This window comes from Populus trichocarpa, chromosome 19, assembly GCF_000002775.5.
Source record: "Populus trichocarpa isolate Nisqually-1 chromosome 19, P.trichocarpa_v4.1, whole genome shotgun sequence".
NCBI lineage: Eukaryota > Viridiplantae > Streptophyta > Magnoliopsida > Malpighiales > Salicaceae > Populus > Populus trichocarpa.
Window position 1 is genome coordinate 12,838,132 of NC_037303.2, and position 15,248 is coordinate 12,853,379.

At 31.3% G+C, this 15,248-nt stretch overlaps 1 protein-coding gene and 1 pseudogene across 1 annotated transcript; one reads left to right on the forward strand and one right to left on the reverse strand.

Moving 5' to 3' along the window:
* Positions 1–280: 280 nt before the first annotated feature.
* Positions 281–2,190, reverse strand: LOC7494598 (protein trichome birefringence-like 42). The gene is made up of 4 exons (XM_024590832.2): positions 1,610–2,190; positions 1,218–1,392; positions 918–1,096; positions 281–829 (listed from the first exon to the last, which is right to left on the reverse strand). Exons 1-4 carry the CDS (start codon positions 2,086–2,088, stop codon positions 328–330), a joined length of 1,335 nt encoding a protein of 444 aa, XP_024446600.1. The 5' UTR covers positions 2,089–2,190; the 3' UTR covers positions 281–327.
* On the forward strand, positions 2,184–4,160 carry LOC18108490 (senescence-specific cysteine protease SAG39-like; annotated as a pseudogene).
* The last annotated feature ends 11,088 nt before the right edge of the window (positions 4,161–15,248 follow it).

Here is a 15,248-nt window from a genome sequence, read left to right on the forward strand (position 1 = left end):
AAAAAAAAACATTATTTTAAAGTTTTTGTTTTTTAAAAAAACATTTTAAAAAAATACCTAAAAGCAAAAACAACTTCACTCTCAAACACATCTAGCACTTCTTGATGACTGGCAACTAAGATAATACTAAAACCAAGGCACATGACAACTCTCTGTGAAGGATGATTGGCAGCTGACAAGCTGGTACAAAATGAAAAACAAGTTAAATGATCTGATAATTCTAAACCAAGAAACATAAGAACTCAATTTTAGTTGTTTTTTTTCTTGGTTACAACTCGAGTTTAGTAAAATTACTCTAAACTATGACAGCACAACTCTTACTGATGATCAAACAACCAAATGCTTGGAATCTGAAGTGTCCAAGACCAAGGATGCATACAAAAGCCTGTTCCATGTATCAGGTAGCCCTGGTAAACACCAATGACTGCAATCAGGATGAGATTCTTCTTGCAGTTGCTGCTCAGTTTTCAAAAGCTTTTCCTGTTTTCTTGCATACAAAGCTGGATGTGCATCTCTTCTATACCCGGATAGCTTTGTAATGTTCAGGTATCTCACTGGTATCATCATGCTTCGAATTGTTATCTCAATAATTTCTTTCATTGGTTTAGGAAATGCAGACACATACGATTCATCCATATTGGGTTGTGTTATATTGTAACACCATTGCTTCCCTTGGTGTTGTGGCGATATGCTGCGGAAAAAGACAGTTGTTTTGGATGCATCAACATGGTGATCGATCCAACGAGCCCAAGTCCTCATGCCTTTCCTTAATGCAGACTCGATCTCCATCTCCTCAACTAATTTTCCTTTGTATTGAAACAAATCCCACCTGCAAAGTCATCACCCATTTTAACATGATTTCTCGTTCAAATTCCACAAGTTGACTACCTGCCATTATAGCTCAACAGGAAACTTACGACTTCACTTTCCCACTGTGAACCCACCAATGGGCAGTGTTGAATACCATGACATCAGCTCCACGCCACTTCTTGGCTAAGGGTGACAGTTTGTCAAGCCTTAGAATTCTGCTCCCATTTTCTTGCTTAAGTCGCACCAAAAATGGGCTCCAATAAAACTCCACAGAACAATTATAGTCCTGTAAGAGGAATAAACTCTACGTTTCAAGGTATTTTAAATTGCTAGAGGGTTATAATTCAACTAATCAACTACTAAGAATAACTGGAGGACGATAATAGCATAACAAAGAATAATCTTACCTTCGCTTTGAAGACCTTATAGACGCCGCCACGAACATCAACATGAGCTTGGGAAGAAGGTATGGCTGAATATAGAAGGCAAGCTAGAGATTCCCATTGGTTTCTGTTGAGGGAATCTCCTACTATTATCACCCTCTTTCCTCTTAGTCTCTCCAACATGTCTATGCCATTAAACCTTGAACACCAATCTTTGTTAAGAAGAACACAAAACATGCACCTTTTTCTTCTTTTTATAAGCTAAAATCTTGGCTTAAAAGACCTACAATGCAATAAGCTAAAAAAACATGGGCATAGGCTAATACCCCCATAAAACAAAACATGGACATAGGCTAATACCCCCACAAAACATGGGCATAAACAAAACAAAATGCACTTATGGTAAGAAATCTTACCTTGGAACATCACAGTCTTTGGCTTCCCAGCTCCATTTCTCATATTCAAAGTCTGGCCTTCCATTCCTCTGGCAGCTTACCTGTTCACTAAGAAACGGACATTCAGCTGCAGTATGTTGAGGGCCTCCCTCTGGTTCATAAACCCATTTTCCATCAAATATATTGCACTTCACTTCCTCCTCTTTCATAGGGTTCAAGTCATTCTCGACCAAGTTTGTGCTCTCATTCTTGACCAAGTTTGTGGACTCCAAGAGTTCACTAGACGTGGACGTGAGACTGGACATTGACATCGATACACCAACATTTAGAAGTGATGAAAGTTTCGGGCTGTTCTGACATTGTTTTTGAAAAAACATCAGTACAATGAAACTCATGAAGCTTGCAAATATGCAAAGCCTCCAATTTTTACCAATGGTGGAACTACCAGCTTCCATGCCTTCTGTGTGTTTGTGCTTCTTCAAGGTTGTAGAGAGGTCCATGTTTTGTGCACAAGGGCGGCCAACCACAACTTAACTAAGTTTATGATTCTATAATGTGCAAAGCTTAATGAATCCTTGTCAATGCACGCACGTACATGAGTAGATATGGTAACTGGTCATTAATGCAGCAGCAGCAGCAGGTCTAAACAATGGTTTAGGCATGCTTACTCTCTTATCCAAATTTGGTGGAGGGTAGATGTAACAAGAATTAATAGTTACTTTTTAAAAAAAATATATTATTATATGAAGTGGACTATTACATAGATACCATACAGAAAAGTCTATCAGTTTTCATTGCTAAAGTCCAGTGTTATAAACCATATTAAAAAGATTAATTAGTGTCTGAGTTCATCATTTGGATGTGTTGTTCATCCTCTAGTGATTAAACTGATCTTGAGGAATCAATCACAGTGCATAAAACATATAAGATTTTTTTTCGTATAAAAAATAAGAAATATATCAAGATTACAATTAAATTTATGACACTAAATAATAAACACTGATTATTTTTTTATTCAAAAATTAAATTTCGTTAATTAATGTTGTTTTTCCTTTGAAGCTCTGAAAACATCAGCACTATGGCATGTATCAACGTTGAGCAGGAAGTGATGATACAAAAAAAGAATCTAACGTGTAGCAGATGAACACAGGAAACACATGCTGATTAAGCAAGAGCTTCTTGACCTACTGCAACACTGGACTTCCATTTCTGTCGATTTTTTCAAACCTTCATTAATGGATCGCATGAGCACAGGTTGTTTCCACATAAAAACTGAATAATTTCTCGTGAGTAAACCCCACCAGCTTCCTCAATCGGATTTCTTTGCCTTTGACGCACAGTTACTCAATAACTTTTGGTCAAGCTGTGGCGAAGGGAACTAGCTACTGTAAATCTCTACTTGAAAGGCTATAGTATTTCCACTGCTGTCTTATTACTTCGTCCTGCATGGTTGCTGGGACAGCAAGCCAACATCATTACACTGTTATTTCTTGCAATGAATTATATTAAGACTTTCTCATTTCCTTCCTTCCTAACTGATAATGTTTCAAAATTGTTTTCAGATATTGAACATCAGTAAATCCACCCTGGAGGATCCCTAAGAAGTGGTTTGTAAGACTTGTAGACCTCCAATTCTGCTCTGGTTCACTGACAATCATAAAAAGTCTGTTCATAGTTCATTCTATTAATTAACCATTCAATCCATCTGGTATTTTAAACTTTAATCCATCACAATTTTTTCACGAATGTTTAGAAACGATACTGCAGTGCTATTTTTCATTTGAAGACTGAAAGAAATTAGAACACTGAAAATGTTACTGCTGTTCCTGCTACCATGGACTGGAGAAAGAAAGGTGCTGTTACTCCTATCAAGGATCAAGGCTAGTGTGGTAAGTTCTACCATTGCACCAAGCAATGCCCCTTTACCACTGCTTTTATGCTACAGACTATCTCTTACACGCGTATGTATTGATGTCATTATGCTTGGTTTGTGACAAAATTAATCAGGCAGCTGCTGGGCCTTTTTCACCGAGGTAAATTGGTTTCCTTATCGGAGCAAGAGCTTGTAGAGTGTGACACTAAAGGGGAGGATCAAGGCTGTGAGGGTGGTCTCATGGAAGATGGATTTGAATTCATAATCAAGAACCATGGCATCACAACTGAAGCTAACTACCCTTACCAAGCAGCTGATGGAACTTGCAACTCAAAAAAGAAGACATCTCACATAGACAAAATCACTGGCTATGGAAGAGTTCCTGCTAACAGCGAGACAACATTATTAAAGGCCGTGGCCAACCAGCCAATTTCTGTTTCCATTGATGGTGGAGGCTCTGACTTTCAATTCTATTCGAGTGGTGTCTTCACAGGACAACGTAGAACTGAGTTGAAACATGGTGTTGTAGCGGTTGGTTATGATACAACTAGTGATGGTATCAAATATTGGATTGTCAAGAGTTCCTGAGGCACAAGCTGGAGTGATGAAGGAGACCTAAATATGCAGAGAGACATCGAGATTAAAGATGGTCTCTGTGGCATAGCCATGGACTCCTCTTATCCAACCGCCTAAGTATTTATATATCCATGATAAAAATGTTCAATAAAATCTCGTGTGTAGTTATGAATTCAAGCAACGAAGCTTTTATGTTGTAAGAACAATAAAAAAAAATATTCAATAATGAAGCATAAGCATCTAAGTGATCATTTGATACAATGCTAAAGAGTCCTTGTATTATCACAAAAACCTATTTATAAAACCTGTATTATTGATGACGGAATGATTTGAGATATAAATCTGTCGGGGTTGAAGAAAAAATAAAAAAATAATTGATTTGACATGATTTATTTAAAATTTAGATGGATTCCTGAACTGGTCTTTAACCTTTTTTTAAACAAATAAAAATAATTTATCAAAACAATATTTTTTTTCATTTAAAAAAATAAATTAATTATAGTTAATCCTTTCAATTCGTGATATGAGACCTTGTCACATGTACACATCGGGTTTGATTTTAAAACTATATACAATAGTATAATTTTATTAGTGCAAATTTTCCTTTCAATTGAGATATTATTTTTATTTCTTGGTTTAGAATGACTTGGTACAAATCATGATAGTTTTTATATGAAAACCAAGATTTTAATAATAAAAAGATATATTTTATCAAAATAAAAAAGAAATAAATGATTAAATGAAAGGGAAATTGGATAAAAAAACACATTTTTTCATGCATTTAAATCATCAAAATTCTTATGAATTTTTATTTTAATCTTTAATTTTTCTAGAAAAAATGATGAAGAAAAAACCATGTCTTTGTTAAATAAAAAAATGCATAATTAAGAAGAAGAATTTTGAATTCAGAGATACATTTTAATTCTAGAATCAAAATAATTAAAATTCCCTCGATAGTTATATATAAAAAAAATTTCTCTTGAGAGTGGCTTGCAGAGGCAAAAAGACTAGCATAAACTGCACAATTTCCAGTATTATTGTTCTGTTTGTTTTTTAGTTTTAAAAACGTTTTTTAAAAAATTTAAAATTTTTTTATTTTTTTATTTGCTTCAAATTAATATTTTTTTGATGTTTTCAAATCATTTTAATGTGTTAATATTAAAAATAATTTTTAAAAATAAAAAAAATATTATTTTAATATATTTTCAAATAAAAAACACTTTCAAAATTAACCGCAACCTCACTTCAAACAGCCCATTACAAAGCAAAGATGGACTCTGCAATTCATGTAAGCACACTACATGAGCTTAGGGCTTATAAAAAGAGCTTCAGCCGAACATGATTATGCGCTCTCTGTTGGAAGGCGAATGGGTCAAGCAAGCCCACTAATTCAAATGAACCCAGAAGAAGCGCGTGTACTCACGCTCCGGCCACGGTGCTTTTTATTTGAATCGATCAATGACCATTGATCCGAGCTCTAGCTCCAATCTGGTGGCAAGAAACCCTAATCTTTTTCTTTACCAAAATAAATAAAGATAACACCCTATCCATGACCCGGGAGTAGACCCGGTTCAGGTCTCGTAACATTTCACGGCATGTTCATCTTCTTTCTTCTGGACCCAGACTTGCTTTTCCAACCCAGCCGAGTCAGTGGGCTTTGTCTTTTTGTCTCATAAAGCTGTTGACTTTCACGCCACCATCATTTCGTTGTTGAAACTTAAAATTCCTTCACAAAGATCCAAATAAAAACTGACCTCTAATTATAAAGTGGGCTCAAGCCCATTGACGTCATGGTGTGTTTGCTATGAAATCATAGCGATCTTTTTATTAAAAACAAAATCTATAAGAATTTAGTTCTTACTATATCGTTGATACACGCAAGATTAATTTTTTTTTAACATATAAAAAAAATATCTAAATATTATTGATATTTTTTTAGTAAAAAAAAATTAAATTATATGAAAATTGATTTAATATGATCTAATCAATTTGATAGGTCTAAAGATAATCAGTAAAAACATTGTTTAATTTAAAAAAAATTAAAACAATATTTTTTAAAAAAAAATAATATTGAAATAGAAACATATTAGATCGATCTGAGTCAACCCTGGTTAACTTGTCAAATTCACGATCCAGATCATGAGACCATGATAATTTCATATAAAACAAATCAAAACAAATTATTAAACTCAATTCTCATCAATCCAATATTTAAAAAAGAAATTAAAAAAAATTAATTAAAAAATAACAAAACAATTAACTTAAGTCAACCTGCCAAACTCATGATCTGGATAATCTCATAAAAGTAAACAAAAAAAAATAACTAAGCCAACCCAGATTAATCTGTTAAACCCTTAACCAAGGTCATGATACCATGATAACCCTATAAAAAGTAAATTAAAACAAATTATAAAACCTAATTTTTAATAAACCTATTGTTAAAGGTTGAAAATAATAATAAAAAAATCAATCTAAAAATAGAACACAATAAAACAACCCGAGTCTACTCTGGTTAACCCGTAAAACAAGTGATCTGAGTCATAATACTGAGATAAGCTCATAAAAAGCAAACCAAAATAAATTATGAAACCTAATTTATAATCAACTCAATACTAAATGACGAAATTGAAAAAACTCCAATTAAAAAAATATATAAAAAAAACTCAAGTCAACTAGGTTAGCCTACCAAACCCATGTCACGAGTCATGAAACTAAGATAACATCATATAAAAAAAAACTAAAATAAACCATGAAGTTTAATTCTCAATCAACCCAATATTAAAAGATAAAATTGAAAAAAAATCAATTAAAAAAAACTCAAGTCAACCAGTAAAACCCATGACACGGATTATTAAACCGAGTTAACCATGTATAAAGCAAACCATAATAAATTATGAAACTTAATTTTTAAGAAACTAAATATTAAAGCATGAGATTAGGAGAAAAAAACATAGATTTAGAAAGAAAAAAAAGTAAAAAAAAAAATATGTAAATGAATAGTATTTTAGGTACTGTGTTGCACATTAAAAACACTATCTCTTTTATTTTGTACTATAATATAATAATAACTAATAATTTCTTTGCAATGCGCTTTAAATCAGGTAATAGTATTTTAAATAGTATAATTTAAATAGTTAAATTATGCATGTTTGAAGTGGTAGTATTATCATCTAATTAAGTATTTTAAATAGTACAACACACAGCTTGAACCCTCTGCTGTGATGCATGAGAGACAATCCCCAGATTCAGGTTTTTATTTATATGAAGCAAGTAAATTATCTTTAAGCTATTGCTTTCGTTTTTAGCAATCATAAGCCAAGTACTCCACCAAGTTACCAACTAATCCAATAATTAAATGATCCCTGCAACAAAAAGTAATATATATTATAGTGTGTAACAGAAATTATTTTATATTTAAAAATATATTAAAATAATATTATTTTTTATTTTTTAAAATTTATTTTAATATTAACACATTAAAATGATTTAAAAAATAAAAAGAGTCGGTATGGCCTCCCAAAACCGTTGAATATTTAAAGAAATATATTTGAAGCAAGAACAAGTGACTACATGGGCTGCTGCTATTATTAAGGTATGTAAGAGGACAACACAGTAAAACAAATTTCATGGTTAAATCATACTTTTATAAAGGAAAGAAAAAAACAAGGAAACTCATTTTATAAGCAATTAGTTCGACTAAGTGGCCCTGCCATTTGCTGCTTATGACCCACCTCTAGCACGATATGAAAGGGGATGATACCTTCCGACCGAAGCTTCCATGTTTTTCCTACATGTGCCCTTGCTAGCCACTAGATTTAAAAAAAAAAAAAATCAAAACAATGTATTTAGCCTCTAAAACATTGTTTTTTTTATATTATTAATATAAACATTCGGACCAGCTTATATTAAGACCAGCTTGCATGTTACCTTGACTGGCATTATCTTTTTATTATCAAACATGACATTTTTTTCAAAGGAATTGTAAGAGGGGGAAAAGAAGAATATCCTTTCTAAAAGGATAATCATTTTATCTCTAGGCTTCTTGTATTTTATTATGTTTTTATAAGAGTGTTTTTAATATCATCATATAAAATTCATAAAAAATATCTAAAAACATTAATTTATCTAAAAATAATAGAACCATATTAATTTTTTTATTGGAAAGTGTTTTTCGTTAACTAACTTTTTTAATGATAAACAAACACAAAAAAATTTGGAAACTAATTTTTTAAAAATAACTTTTCAGGAAATAAACACCGTCTAATTACTAGTTGCTTTTCTTTTCCTTTTTTTTTTTTCTTGTTGGGTGTTATGGGGTAGAGTATTATTATTATTATTATTATTATTATTATGATAAAGACTGAATGAATAATAATTACTATAAAAATAAAAAGTTGCTCTGATTTTTTTTTAACGAGGTATTTAATAAATTCGGACCGTGACCTCTTGTGAGTGTAATAACATAAAATCTAGGCCAGGCACCTATTAATATTTCAAGTTATCTTTAGGATTTTAGAACATGATCACATCTAAATATCACAAGTCAGGTCACTCTCAGTTCCAACAACTTGTCCACTCCCGACCGTCTTGGATCTGAACCTCAAACTCGAGTTAATTTGATGTGTACTAGCTAGTAGCCTAGTAGACATGAAAGAAAAGAAAGAGTGAGTGTGGTGAAACAGAGAGCACATGGGGATAGTTGATTTGGCAACATCATCATAATGTTGACTGTCGTATAAAATAATTAATTTAATTAAAAAAATTATTTTAAATTATTAAATAAAATTTTAAAATATGATTTATATTATTTTTTAACATAATTTTTCAAGTTAAAATTTCTTGAAATTAAAACTTAGACAGATACATACTATCTTATACTTAATTTTTATCAAATAAATAGGGATTGTGAGATTTGAACTCGTGAACGCTTGATATCATCATCAAAGTTTTGATATCATGTTAAAGAATCAATTTAATATAAAAATTTAAACTTATTAAATAAAATTTAAAAATATAATTTATATTATTACATATGGAGGAGTAGGATCTATCTTTACATTTCCATATGGCTTTAGCCTCCTTATCGCATTCGGAACTGCTTAATTGAACTAGTGGATAAATTGATCATAATTAATTTATATAAATTAGTTGTAGTTAATAGGAAAAAACCATTTGCGATCCATATTGCTGGTTGAGTTCATGGGGCACCGGTGACTAGTGGCTATCACCTTGTGAGAAGGGGACTAAAACATATGATTTGTGGCGTATGATTCGTGGAAATAGTTGAAAACTAAATTGATGCTGATGGATTTAATTATTGAGATACTCTATCATCCAGAACAAGATTATTAAACCGATTTGTTATATAATTTGATATAAGACTCATGTTATAATTTGGATGGATTAATCTTAATTAATCCAATTAATTATTAAAACGATATCGTTTTAAAATAATTTTTTAAAAATAAATTAAACTAGATCTTAATCGAATTGAATGTATCATAAGTTAATTAACTTGTCATATTAATTAAATCAACTCTAAATTAATTTTTTTAAAACATGACTAGAGATTGGACTCACCTAACCAATCTCATGTTGACCCACTAGGCCAGCCACTTGGGGTTTAATAAATGTGATCTACAATGATTTCAATCCAAAGGAATGCTTTGAGAAATTATTTTCTGAACTAGTATGAAAAATTTACATGAACTAGATTTTTTTATACTATTCTAGGCTTCTTGATCTCTGTATTCTAACACACTATAGTTTTGGTCTAGTTGACCCTAAACTTAAACCCGACCAAAGGTAAGAAAGAAAGGAGAAGAGAGAAGATTTTGACCCAACCAAACCCAACACCTAGACCACTCTGTCTCGCCAATAAACAACCTCTTTTAAACTGTTCAAGGCTAATCTTTCCATTAGAAGTCATCCCTAAACTTTACTTTGCACCAACTCCCCAACCATCCTTTCTCTCAATTGTTTTTTCTAAGCTTAATTTTGTATTAATTTTTCTAGCTTAATTACTCTTTTCATCAATAATGTATTTTTAAGTATCGGCTTATCAACCAATGACAAAATAACACACCAGCCAATAACTTAACTTTTTAGAAAGGTATATATTCCTTATCATTTTTCCTTCTCTACCGAGTAAACTTATATTGTCTTTAATATCAATAAATACAACAAGTCACCATATAAAAAAAATGTTAAGATAGATTCATTCAAGCATACTTAACATTTAACATTTATGTATTACTCTCTTAAACTTCTATATATATATCCAAATTATACCTTTTTATTTTCTAACTATTTAATCTAAGTATATTAACAAGCATCAAAGCATTAAAAATAATATTAACAAAAGTTTACAACCTGAAATTAGAAACATTAAAGCACTAAATCTAAGTTAAGGACTATATTAACAAAATATAAGTATATTTATATCAACAAACATAGCGCAATAAATCTAATAATTTTTAAAATTTGACAATGAAATCAGTACACACAATTAAAACCGTAGGAACTATAATAAAATTTGTTAAATAAAAAAAATATAAGAGTGTTTTTGGAATTAAAAAAAAAACTCCAAATTAACTATGGGCCATGTCCACGTGAATAGCAAGGAGATCGAGGGTCACAGAAGTGCACATTCTCCTAGTCTACACTCTACACAGTGAGGACAAACAGGGCCGATCCTACAAAATACTTTTTTCCATCCCTCTAATAATAATTTATATAAGACCCGGTCTGGTCCAAGGTTCAGGTTCTGAATTTTGACTGGATTATCAGGTTTTGACCGGTTTTTTAAATTAAAATGATATCATTTTAGTAAAAAAAAAATAAAAATCAACGGGTTTACAACCGGATCTTGACCGGGTCTTGCTGGGCCAACCAGGTCGCTGGGTCACACCGGGTTTTTTCTTCCCCTGTTTTTTCTTCAACCCGGCCCGGTTCCAGTCTCAGATCGGTTAGGTCCCAGGTCGACCCGTTGGGCGGGCCGAGATTCAAAACTATGGTTTTAGATTTGGAAAAATATAAATTATTCTAAATTTTAGCCTTCATAAGAAAAGTTTTCTAATTTGACCCCTCAATAAACATGTGGACACCAAGAAGCAAGAATGATAGGTTTCATGGTAGAAAAGTGATTCAACTGATGATTTCTCTTTCCTCACCTTTTACAAGTGACTTTTTTTATCTCTTTTCTCAAAGTTAAGGACGGAAGAATAAATAAAATAAAATTTTAATTTAAAATAAAAATTATCATGAATTTTTGGTATGAGGCATGTAATTTTCTTATAATTTACTTTTCAATTATTTTTCTTTTAATTTTTTATGTTTGTGATAATCTGAAACCTAATTCCATTAATTTAATTAGGTTATGAAAATGTTAAATTGAAATAAAATAAAATAAAATAAAATCAATTGATTCATTATTTATATGAACAATGAAACCAACCCCATATCATTTAATTATTTTGTTAATGGATCAACATGATATAGGTTGTATATTAATTTTTAAAAAATTTTAGAAAAAAAAATAGTCTAAATCAATAGGTAAATTAACTCAAAGTTATTTTTAACAGTTAAAAAAAACGCATATTGCCCGAAATTAAAACGCTAATACTTGATTTCAACAGGTTAAAAAGTTGTATTTTTATTTGAGCTAGCACACCCATGATTCATAATTAATCAACTCCCACAAGAAAACGATTAAAGCTTGAATGTTAAGGAAGTCTTCAAGCAAAAATGTTAAAAATCTCCATGATTGATCTTAATTATTATATCAAATGGTGGGACTTTTGTTTTTCTTTCTAAATCTCGATATCTGAAAGTTTACTATATCCCGACTAATCTTATCGAGCCGAATTAGTGAGCAGTCCACTAAAGAGTATCAAATGGTGGGGCTATCTGATCTTTTTCTAATGTATTCAAACATAAATATTCAGCTAATTATAAATAAAGGAAGCTGTTGAACACAAAGGCTCATGAGTTGTCGCTTGTCCCCGATCGATCCATGCATGATATTTTAGCCTTTTGCATTTAATTCCCTCTCCCTTTCTGGTACGTCTCTATCTTTTTCTAAGGCATATATATGCATGCCGTTAAACTCCAAAACAGATGAATAGAATATAGTTGGCATCATGACTTTGTTAATAATTAAAAAACACAACCTAATTACCTAACCATGTCTTAAAAATGGACTTAATCGATCTATCGACACCACACCATGTTAGCGAGCTACTCCCTTATTCGTTCTCTGTCATCATTTATTGTCTTGTATTAAAAAAAGAAACCTATACTTGTTGAGATATTAAATTCAGCTTATCTTCTATTGAACGGTTGAAGCATATATATATATATATATATATATTCTTACCCGTGTATCCTCACATTCTTTTAAAGAATGAGACTAGTCCCGTTCGGAGTTCGTAGTTGTCCCTCCCAATAAATATATTTCCTAAAGATCGAACTTATGTTCTCGAGTCTCAACCTTACAGGGATATAACAGTGTCTTAACCGTTAAATCAATACTTCATTAATAATGGTTGAAGCATATATGATGGGTAGTATTTGAGATTGCGGTAATAATTATTTTTTAAAATGCTTCTCGTTTTAAAATACATTAAAATAATTGTTTTTATTATTTAAAATTTATTTTTGATATTTTGATATTAAAATGATTTAAAAAAAAAATTAAAAAAAATCAAAAATACATTTTAATGGCAAAAATAAAAACACTCCTACAAGTACTTGAAACACGTTCAATTTGGAATTAGAAATTACCAACTAGTCAGGATAGTTTGTTAATTGTTATCATCTTCGTTTTTCGTGTCTTTCTTCTTTTTCTTTCTCATTTTGTTCATCTTTATTTTTTTATCGATAAAAAACTTGTTTGATTGGACATCTTCTTTCATTATTTTTTTTCTTATAAAATACTCAATAGAATACTCGAATTATTAAGAGATCGTGCTCTAGAGTTGGGGGAATATGTTCCTATCCCTTATCCAATCTCTACTTAATCTTCGACCACGTGGATGTCAACCGAAATACCTTAAACCTAGTCTATTACTGATTGAGGTCGTGTTTGATAATATAATAAAAAATGTTACTATGATAATATTTTTTAATGAAAGGATGTGAAAGTGTTATTTTTTTTTAATTTTGTTTTGGTTTTTGACAGTAATACATTAAAATAATTAAAAAACACCTAAAAATTATATTGATATTATTTTATGCGGAAAACATTTTAAACGGATTGAACTGTAAAAACAAACTCCCCTTAAATATTCTAGACTTAATGTTTGTTTGAGACAACTTTCAACTAGAGTTTTGAAAAATATTGAAATTTCTTTTTTGGTTCAAATTATTTTTTTTGAAATTTTTAGATTATTCTGATATGTTAATATTAAAAATAAAATTTAAAAAATATTAATTTATTATATTTTTTAAAAATAACACTTTAAAAAATAACCGTTATAGAAAATATCCCATTAATCTCGGTCCTATAAATCTCGGTCCTATAAATCTGATATTGTCACCACATATGTAGCCTCAAACCTAATCGGATCAGAGCTTATCCCGATCCTCTTGCCTTGAAGATGTCATCTTGTCCTTGGTAGTCTAAAACCCAGATCAAAATTGACCCCCTGGCTCGAGCCCTGAGTGCCTTAAATTAACCTAGCTAGTCGTCTCTACTTGACTGGCGAGTGTTGCAGACCAAGTCTTTGCTCGATTCTCAAGTGCTTTGGAAATGGTCCGCCCTGACCACTTCAAATCTCGTCCAAACTCTAAATGCCACAAGTGTGGCCCCAACCGACCACTAAACACCTTGGACTCGACCTCGACTTCACCTTCAGGTCTCAGACTTGTTTCTAGCTTGTGTAAGCACCCTAAACCTGGCTTCACCCCAAGCATCTTGAACCAGATTCTAGCTTGATCCATGGATATCCCAGACTAGATCTTGGCTTGATCCCGAGTGTACTTGACTTGGTTCTGGTCTGTTTCTTGGGCTCGAGATTGGATTGCCCTTTTACATCACGAGTCTGACGTGTACTGGATACATACTTATTTGTTCAAGTCTCAAACCAAACATAACTCCTAAATCATAAGCTCATAATATAAAAACTAGCTAGTTTCGGAAACTTCATAAGACAATTTATTTTTAATTGTCATTATTTGTTTCTAGTAATCCATGGAATATGTTTAGGCACAAAGTGTACTTTATTATAGTGGTAATTTTTTCTTCAAATATGAGGGTTTGATGTGATTTTACCTAGGAAACTTGTATATTTTTTGTTCTCAATGCATACCTTAGTAGACAGAAGTCGTGGAACTATACATTTCATTCCAAGAAAAAAAAAACTTTATATAAGAAGAAGGCAGAGGATTAACTTAGTAAATAGATGTATTTTTCACGTTAGAAAAATTATTATAATTAATACTTTGATTCAAATAACCTTTTTTAATATCCAAGCAGAGAGGGATTTAATCTCCATACATCAATAATAATCCAAGCTTGCATACCCTTGCTTTTATAAGGAATAATTCAAGAAAAATAAAGGAAGGCAACTCGTGCTGTACAACTCATTCAATGACCCTACAAAACTATTTTTCAAAACTCGTGGGGATAAAGAGTCCAAAACGAACTGGTTCGATAAAAAAAAAAAAAACAATCAAACAAGAGCAGCAGGTCAGCAGTCCATTAAAGGCTATTTGGTCCCTTCCCCCCGTTTTACACGTACGTGTTCTTTTATTTAAATTCCTTCCCCACTCAATTATGAGCTCTTCCTATACAAATATGAAAAAAACAATATTTTTACTATTTAGTTTCTAAAAAAAGGTTCCGCTTTTCCATCTGCCCACTTGCTATATAGATATATGCACTGATTGGCAAATTTGAGTGGGCAGTGCTAGCTAGTTTATTGAGAGCTTGAGTAAGATTCCAAAAGCTGCGAAAAGCAATCCTTATCCTGCTTTGTTAGGGTATATTGACGAAGGCAACAATGAACAGTGCTAAAAACTTTTACCGTTCTTTGCTATCCACATGTGGATGATAATTTCTAAAAGTAAAATTAGAGGCAGAATCTGTCAATGTCAATGAAATTAGGTTAACTATTCAGTTTTTAAGTTTATTTTTTAATAATAATAAATTTGAGTTTTCTCAGGATTATTAAAATCTTACATGGTTATTAAATTTAGAATCTATGATAA

Excerpts from the sequence above, each read along its gene's own strand:
- LOC7494598 (XM_024590832.2), bottom strand. The coding sequence starts at position 2,088 with ATGGACCTCTCTACAACCTTGAAGAAGCACAAACACACAGAAGGCATG. Across the intron at positions 1,393-1,609 it reads AAAGACTGTGATGTTCCAAG|GTTTAATGGCATAGACATGT; the intron begins GTAAGATTTCTT and ends TTGGTGTTCAAG. Across the intron at positions 830-917 it reads CACAGTGGGAAAGTGAAGTC|GTGGGATTTGTTTCAATACA; the intron begins GTAAGTTTCCTG and ends ATGACTTTGCAG.